Source organism: Orycteropus afer, unplaced genomic scaffold (genome assembly GCF_000298275.1).
Source record: "Orycteropus afer afer isolate SDZICR_OR568_19922 unplaced genomic scaffold, OryAfe1.0 scaffold00344, whole genome shotgun sequence".
In the NCBI taxonomy this organism is placed as follows: domain Eukaryota; kingdom Metazoa; phylum Chordata; class Mammalia; order Tubulidentata; family Orycteropodidae; genus Orycteropus; species Orycteropus afer.
Genome location: NW_006921931.1, coordinates 430,025 through 439,564, shown reverse-complemented (window position 1 = coordinate 439,564; position 9,540 = coordinate 430,025). Strand labels below are relative to the sequence as shown.

The following is a 9,540-nucleotide window of genomic DNA, read 5'->3' as shown; positions in this document are numbered from 1 at the left end:
TTTCTTATTTTAATCTCTTCAAAATATCATTGATTTTTATGGGTCTTATACTTTACATGGACTGCTGTTTTATTTAAAGGTGGAGTGCTGTCTTATTTAAAGGTGGACTGTGATCAGTTAAAGGTGTATATTATAGACCCTAGGCAAACCACTAAACAAATGAAACAAGTATAACTAAAAAGCCAGTAGTGTAGATCTCAAAAAACAAAAGGGGGGGGGGAATATATATATATATATGATGTAGTATAGTAGCTTTTCACAGAATCTGTGCTAAGAACAGAGAACAAAACTTGGAGGCTATATTTCCAGGAATAGTGTAGCTGCCAAAAATAAATGGACAGCCTCAGTGTAGGGTACCACAGCGGCCTGAGCTGGCCCCAGTCGAGTTTCAGAATGTTCAGAACCGAACAAAGGGTAGAGCCAAGCAGACATGTGCGTGGGAGTGCTCCCAGCGCCACTGGCCCATCCCAGCTCTACTTCCCATCAGGACTGGGGGGTGGGGTTGCTGTTGTGTTGTTAAATGCCGTGGTGGGGGGATGCCAGAAATCCTTTCCCTGCCTCCCCTGCTGTCTGGGCCACCCAGAGGGCCAGGTGTGGGCCGGCCCAAGGTGACTCCGAGGGGTGCAGGCACCGGGACCTTCTGAGCAGACACACAGAGGCTGAGCCCAGATCTGCTGCCTCACCTCTCTCAGCCTCAGTGTCACCAACCATAAATCAGGGAGGACACTCCCTGTGCCTCTTAGGGTGACCCGTGACCTTGCTGTTTGCCAATTTATCTAATCTCCCTCCGTGCAGGCTCATCCTGACGTTGTTCACTTCCATATCTTTGTCAGCTTCACTAAACCTGACCCACCCTTATGTCTGCATCCCTGTTCAAGGTATCTAGTAAATGTATTTTAGAGAATCTAGCCTGTAGCATCAAAGGAAAGAAATTGGTTGGAAACAGATGTACAGTATCTGCCACCATCTAATTTTTTGGCTGCTTGACATTCTTACTTACCTTCCATATATGCTTACTTCAACTTTTAAACAATAGGAGTTATCCCTGAATCATTTAAAAACATGGTACCATTTCCCCTAGTAGATAGGCCCAAATTGAATCAGTCACAGATACATCTCTGGTGATGTTTATTCCTTCTCTGGTTCTAGTCACAACTTTGTTTTCATAATTTGTAACTTCTGTAAGCTTGTAAACAAGCTTCTGCAGTTTGTAAATCCCACACCAATAAAATACCAAACCAAACCCACTGCTATCAAGTTGATTGTAACTCATTGTGACCCTCATTGGGTTTCTGAGGTGGTAAATCTTTATGGAAATAGATTGCCCCGTCTTCTTTCCATGACCAGCAATAAAAAACTAGACTCACTGCCGTTAAGTGAATTCAACTCATAGCGACCCCTCCTTGGGTTTCTGAGGCGGTATCTCTACAGAAGTAGATTGCCCAATCTTCCCTCCTCAGCCACCATAGACTTTATATAAAAATAAAAAGATATGGGGGTAGTCTTCCTTTCTCCATTTCTGAAATTTATCCTAAGACCTTGGTTGGCATTCAAAACCTAATCCCTCCACTGTTTGCTTGCCCTAAGTACTTGTTGTGATTAGAGTTCTTTACCTCATAGGATGACCCAAACCTAAACCTTCATCCCTACAGCAGAAGTGATGTTAATGTGGAAATAAGTTCTGTATGTGGTATTGTTAGCCAGTGCATTACAGGCGGAAAAGGCAAATCATATTTGAAGTAAGTGTTTATCCAGTGAGAACAGAGACAAACTCTAATGTAACTAAATTGATACCAAGAATGATGCCATGTTAGGGGTCTGATTTTCTTGGCTCCTTGTAGATTGAAATAATCAGATTTGATGAAGGGACATCCATGTGGTGCTATCCATTTGTAACCTTTGTCTCCTTGCCTCTGTACCTGCTTTGTTGATGTCTCCTTTGAGCAATCATTGGTATGTAGCTAGGGAATGACACCTGATAGCATTGAGCTGGTCATCTTGTCCACCTGATTAATGACAAGCTCCTCTGTGGAGGGAGCCTTTGAGTAGTCCTGTAGACACAAAGATCCTCAGGCCTGAAATGTCTGTTCCTCAGATTTCTTTCCTAAATCTCAGTGTTACCATATGTCCAATCTGATTCTTTCCAAGTTCCTGATCATTGGGACAAGTAACCACTGTCCATGAATGGGTACGGATTAGTATTTCCAGTCCTCTCTCTTTCCACTCAAAGAAGAAAACTAGATATTCAATTTAATGCCCTACCCTTTTAAAGGATTACTATCCTTCCTCACTGTTCTTCAGCAAACAATTTGCACTCAGCTACTAACCTAAAGGTTGGTGGTTCAAACCCACCCAGTGGCGACACAGAAGAAAGACCTTGTGATCTGCTTCTGTAAAGATTACAACCTAGAAAACCCTATGTAGCAGTTGTATTCTGTAACACCTGGTCTCACCACAAGTCAGAATCGACTCGATGACGCTGAGTATACATCTGGCTAGTGCTGGTATATCATGCCAGGCCATCAGCGACATGTAAATTTTTCTTCTTCAGTATAGGGCATTCCTATAATAAACCGTAAGTGAAAGTGGAGGGAGAAATGATGCTGCATCAGGAGTAGACATACTTTGAGAGTATGAGCCACCTACTTATATGACTTGTGTCTTCAGGCCTTACTACTGTTCCTTAATAGGAGATTGATGATAATGGGCACAGCTGATTAGGATTTTATGGATTAGATAAAACCTGGTTTGTGATGGCAAGCTCAGGTTACGTGGTCATTTGATTTCTTTTTCTCAGACTTTAAGGCCCAGTTGCATGCCAAAGATTATTTCTCAAGAGAAGAATAGTTAGGAGATGAAAAAGTTTTAGTATGTTTAAAAGCCTGAGGAACTCTGTGCTGTCATTCCCTTATGAGAACTTGCCATAGGCTCCTTGCAGCATCCCTCAGGACATTTTTGAATTCCATTACATCTGTGGATCATGGGAGCTAAGTGGCAGTTGCTTTTTCTCACTTTTGGCTCATTGGACTTGAGAAAATGACATTTGTTTTAGCTGAAATTCAAATGCCAACGGGTATTCTGATTTGGTCCTGAGGAAGATTACATTTGTAACTGGTTTGGGGAGTTGCCACTCAGTAAGCTTAAAATAATTTCTGTTCTCTAAAATCTGGTTCTTTTCTCTTCAGACCAAACAATGTAGAAGTGATAGGAATAGTAGAATTGGTGCTGTGCATGTGGATTATGAGTAAACCCCTAACCGCGACAGAGTCTGGGAAATACCCTTTGAGCTCTCTTAACCTTATGGTACATTGGGGCAACCTAGATGTGTGTCAGAGGGAGTGCTGAGTCACCTATCTGTAAGATCTTTTCTAACAGCTAAAAACCAGAAATAGTTAAGAGTTATTTTGTTTGAAAGTTTGATCTGCCCTGATTTGGATAACTAATAGATTCTTACTTTCTCCCCTTTTTACTTGGGACACAGTAAATATATTTTTCTATTGTGGTTCTCGTGTGTGGGAGTTCGTTAGGCCATTTTTGAACTTCTATGGAAAACAGCTAAGGAAGCCTTCCTATTTGTATAATAGGAACTGCACTAGGCTATGTTTTTTTTCGAAGATTTAAGCTTTAATTTTATTTAGAACATAGCAGGTTAAAATAGAGTAGTTTAGAAAAAGATGAGAAATAGTATGCCAGTGCCCCAATAAACCCAGTTGTAGTTGAAATCACTGAAAGCTAAAATAACCCAAGCTGTTAGTTGTTGTCAAGTTGACTCTGACTCGTGGCAGTCTTATGTACAATAGAGCGTCATCCTCACAATTGCCAGTGTGTTCAAGTCTATCATAGTGGCTTTTGGGCCATTCTCTCTCACTGTTGATGTCTTTCACCAAGCATGATATGTCCTCCTCTAGTGTTTAGATGTCCAAAGAAGTGAGCGATAGATGTTCTGTTATGGTCCATAGGTTTTTATTGGCTAATTTTTAGAAGTGGATTGCCAGGCCTTTCTTCCAAGTCTCTTATAGCCTGTAAGCTGTGCTGAAACCTATCCACCATGGGTGACCCTGTTGGTATTTGAAATACCGGTGGCATACCTTCCACAAAACAGACAGGTGATGAAACTTGAGCTAAAACTATTTAAATATCATTTCTAAAATTGTGCTGCAGCTCACCTATAAGAACTTTATGTGTAAGTCACTTGGTATTATTAGTCCTAATGTTTTTGATTTTTAACAAAATGTTAAGTAAGAAATAGATGTGTTGTTCTAGAGTCTCTATATGAATATTGAATATAATGTGTTTTGGGTACCCTTTGCTAATAATTAATTTCTGTTGTCTTCAAAAATTTATTGTAAAATGAATCTTCCATGTAGATAGTTGCCTGATTATTTTAAAGAAGGGGTTTTAAAAGGGAAGCAGTTTCTTACAGTAGCTTGTTTTCATTATCATGTTAAATATTTTTCAGCTCCCTTGGAAATCATTGACTAGCATTATTGAATATTATTACATGTGGAAAACTACTGACAGATATGTGCAGCAGGTAATTTTTTCATATTGCTACTTAATTGCTAGTATTAAAGTCAACTTTCTGTTTCTACTTCAGGATTTCTTAGCTACTTAATTTTAAAAGTTTAATTGCTTTATTTTTTTTTGAGACTATTGTAAGTTAACATTATTTCCCAATCTGTAGGTTCTCTTTTGACTCTTTTGGAGTCTTTGGGAGCACATAAAAACTTAATATTTAGAAGGTCCCATTCAATCTAGTTTCTCCTCTGCTATTTGTGCTTTTTGGGTTATGCTTAATAGTCTTTTATGCCATATATTAGGGCCCATAAATTTGCCCCTAGTAAATTAACATTATTTCATATCTTTAAGGTTTTTTTTGTAAATTTTACTGTGATTTGGGTGAACGTTTACAGAGCAAATTCATCTTCCATACAGCAGTTCACATACACTTTGTCTATGACATTGACTATAATTTCCCACAATGCAACAGCTCCCCTCCCACTTCCTCCCCATAGTCACCTCTTCCTGTGTCCTCCCCTCCATGCACTCCTGCCCCCAAGCTGTCTCCCTGTGCATATAAACTCACTCACTGCCATCAAGTCTGATCCGACTCATAGCAACACCTCCTTGGGTTTCCAAGGCAGTATCACTACAGAAGTAGATTGCCCAACCTTCCTTCCGAGGAATGATTGGTGGGTTTGAACTACCAGCCTTCTGGTTAGCAGTCGAATGCTTCAGTCACTATGCCACCAGAGCTCCCTGTGCATGTGTTGTTGTTGTTATATGCTGTGGAATAGGCCCTGATTCATACCAACCCCTTCTTGGGTTTCCGAGGTGGTATCACTACAGATAGGGAACTCTGATAGTGTAGTGCCTAAGGCACTTGACTGCTAATCAGAAGGCTGGCAGTTCAAACCCACCAGCCACTCCTCGGAAGGAAGATGGGACAACCTACTTCTATAGTGATACTGCCTCGGAAACCCAAGGAAGGGGTCGCAATGAGTCAGGTCCGACTCGATGGCATATAACAACAATAACAACAACAATCACTACAGAAGTAGGATTGCCCAACCTTCCTTCTGAGGAGTGGCTGGTGAGTTTGAACCGCCAGCCTTCTGGTTAGCAGTCAAGTGCCTTAGGCACTAGCCCTTCTATTCTCCCATGATTTATCTCTCCAAGGAGTATATCTACCTAATGTAAATGTTCAGCTCATATGCCTGTCTTTCGTATCTTTAACATGTTTTAAAAATTCAGTTTTAAATGTTATTTCCATAACTTTAGAATTTATTATGATAAATATTTTGAAAAGGTGACAGTGAAAGATAGTACTACAGAGGCATTATTTTCCTTGCATGTGACTTGCTTCATCTCTTGAGTGCAGTTGACAGGAATTACCTAAGACATGATGCTATTTCAAACCTTTGAAACAAGTAATTTTTATGGATTAAAAATTTAGAGTAATACTATCAACTCCGTAATTTGAGATATTTTTAAGGACCTCCTAGACCAGCCACTCTTTGGAAGGAAGGTTGGGCAATCTACTTCCGTAGTGATACCACCTTGGAAACCCAAGGAGGGGTTGCTGTGAGTCAGGATTGACTCAATGGCAGTGAGAGCCTTCTTACGTGACATTTCTGTGGGTATATCCCCTAAGTATTTCACCTGTACTGTCATAGCTAATCTTACTAGTTTGATATTTGGTACTGTGTTCATGAGTTTTCTCCAAAATTATTTTTAAAAGCAGGGAATCATTTTATTTTTGAGTGCTTCCCAAATGTCTCACATTAAGGTAAGATTCTAGGTTAATTCACTTTGAATAATTTTATTGTGAGGGAAAAACACATGGCTCTGAAATGACTTTAGTCAATACTTGTTTTATATTCTTACAGTCTCATGTCAGAAGTAGTAAAAGATGGACAAATACATTTAAAACAGACATTATGTTTCCCAAGTGTGTGATTACACACAGGCAGGTACTGAATGCTGCAAAAATAGCATTTTAAGGATCACGTTAAAAATTCCCATAGGGAGAATTGTCATGTTATTGAGGTCATGGATAGTAAATAATTGCTATGGCTTGTTGAAAAGTTTTCAAGGTCAACATAAATAATTGAAAAAAATGCTAGTTTCAAACAACTTAGATAGATGTAAAGACCATGTGCTCTAGGAGCCTGTATTATTCAAACCAAAAAAGCAGTTGCCTTTGAGCCAATTCTGACTTGTGACAATTCTGTGTGTGTTAAAGCAGAACTTGGGTTTTCAGTGGCTGTTTTTTTTGGAAATAGGTCACCAGGCCTTGCTTCTGAGGTGTCTCTTTGGTGAAACTTGAACCGCCAATCTTTCAGTTAGCAGCCAAGTGTGTTAAATTTTTGCAACACCCAGGAACTCAAATTAAATCAAAAGAGCTTCCTAAACATGGTAAAGTTGGTGACATCAAGGATGATTGAGAAGTATTTGCATAAAATTATTTCCCAAACAGTCAATTCTGTCTCTAAAAGTTTCAAGTTAGCCCCTAAATGTTTTTGTTTTCACCAGGAAAATGAAGGATTGCCTTAAATTTTGGTTTGTCTTTAACTCATTTCCTTCCTTATTTACATTTTATTATTGTGTTGATCAATCCCTGGATTTGATAATACAGTTTCTTTCCCATTCCTTTCCCTACATTTGGCTCCTAGTTGGCTCTAGTAAAATTTGATGTGAATTCAGCCAAGTTTTAAAGTTTAGTACATAAATCCCAACATTTGGGGAAAATGCTTATTTAATTCCATCTAGAATAAATGATCTCTTTCTCTTACATTGACTTTGGAAACTAATCATCTTTAAACATTTTTCTTAAAGCAAAAAATTTTCAATCCCAGAAAAGCAAGTAGGAAATAAAATAGAAACTAAATTTGCACAGTAAAAATGATTACTTTAACATTCTGTTTATCAACTTGGGACGTGGATTTGTTCATCACTTTATTTTTTAAATCTTTCTCTGAAATGTTAGCAGTACTTCAGAATCTAGTGACTTTAAGTTACTACATTTTAAGATCTGTATATGATAAAAAATGATCCTTTTTGAATTATTATGCTTTCCTATTTTTAATGGTTGTGCTTAATCTAATAAACTGGTAGTAATTATTATGCAAAGTATATAAAATATTTTATCTATCTTTCCCTTTAGAAACGTCTAAAAGCAGCAGAAGCTGAGAGTAAACTGAAACAAGTGTACATCCCAACTTAGTACGTAATGGAAATCTTTCTTTGTAAATATTTGTCATAGTACTAATTCTATCAATGCACAATATGTCATTTGGTTCAATTCCAGCTGAGTTTGTGAGTTTCTCTTCATGTCTTGCTTTTTTCTTCTACAAAGCATGAGACTTGTTTTCCATAATACTGCTATAATGATTTTCTGGAAAGAAAAATGAACCGGTGAGAGAACTCAAAGTAAACTAACGTAAGGACTAGAGGAAGGATGTTATGTAGTATACTTCCATCAAGTCTGCCAGAGAAAGTGTCAGAAAACTTCCCTCTGAAACTATATATTATTTGAAACAAGCAACTTCTGAATTGTCAACATTATGAAATGAATTTTGTTTGGGTAATGACCCTTTTAAGATGTGTTTCTGTTTTGTTTTGTTTTCTTAGGTAAAAGTCAGGGGAAATTAATTAGAACCATACTTTATAAATGTTGGATAAAAGTGGATAAGTTTCAGTTGTTTCAGGTATCTAGCATTGTATCATTATAATCTTCTGGGTTTTATTTGATATATTTGATATATTTCAAACAGAATTATGTCCTTTTTTGATGTATTTATGGTTTTGATCATTTTTTAAAAAAACTTTTGCTGTTGTTGAGAATATATGCAGCCAAACATACACCAGTTCAGCAATTTACACATGTACTATTTAGTGACATTGATTACATTCTCCAAGTTGAGTAACCATGCTCACCTTCCATTTCTGAGTTGTCCTTCCCCCCTTAGCATAAATTCACTGCCTTTTAAGGTTCCTATCTAATCTTTTGAATTGCTGTCATCGGCTTGATCCCACATTAAAAAAAACAAACCAAATTCACTGCCATAAAGTCAGATCCAACTCATAGCGATCCCTCCTTGGTTTTCTGAGGCAGTATCACTGTGGAAGTAGATTGCCCAACCGCCCTTCTGGGGAATGGCTCTTGGATTTGAACCGCCAACCTTTTGGTTAGCAGTCAAATGTCTTAGGCATTATGCCACCAGAGCTTCCCATATAGATAGTTCTTTTTTTTTTTTTAATTGTGATTTGGGTGAAAGTTTACAGAGGAAATTCACTTTACACACAGCAGTTCACATACACTTTGTCTCATGACATTGACTACAATTTACCACAATGCAACAGCTCCCCTACCAATTCTTCCCCATAGTTACCTCTTCCCTGTGTCCTTCCCTCCATGCACTCTTGCCCCCTGAGCTATGTCCCTATGCATACACAGCCCTTCTATTCTCTCCATGATTGTTCTCTCCAAGGAGTGTATCTACGTAGTATAAATGTTCACCTCATATGCTTGCCTTTTGTTTGGCTACAAGCCACAGGGTTCAGTTCCAGACCTGAAGGGCAGCTAGAGGCCATAGTCTCAGGGGTTCAACCAGGCTCTACCAGAGCAGCAAACCTGGTCCCTTTTTTTTACCCCCAAATGATTTTGAGTTTTGTTCCACTGATTGCTCCCTCTGAGTAGCTGGCTGTGCCCAAGAAGTGACTACAACCTTGTTCCTTGCCAGCTCTTCTATACACCTGGGAATTCTTACAGAACATACAAATAAAATTATAGAAACATTGTCTGCTGACCCATATAGATAGTTCTTTTTTTTTTTTTCATTATTGTAATTTGGGTAAAGATTTGCAGAACAAATTCAATTTCCATACAGCAGTTCACATATACTTTGTCTCATGCCATTGACCACAGTTTACCACAATGTAACAGCTCCCCTCCCACTTCCTCCCCATAGTTACCTCTTCCCAGTGTCCATCCCTCCATGCACTCCTGCCCCCTGAGCTGTCTCCCTGTGCATAAGC

The 9,540-nt window shown here is 38.6% G+C and overlaps 1 protein-coding gene across 1 annotated transcript in view; it reads left to right on the top strand.

Moving 5' to 3' along the window:
• Positions 1 to 9,540, top strand: part of MTA3 (metastasis associated 1 family member 3) — a 280,658-nt gene that overhangs the window by 237,088 nt on the left and 34,030 nt on the right. The window contains 2 exon segments of the mRNA XM_007952524.2: positions 4,460 to 4,534; positions 7,667 to 7,725. Coding sequence (XP_007950715.2) covers positions 4,460 to 4,534; positions 7,667 to 7,725 — 134 coding nt within the window.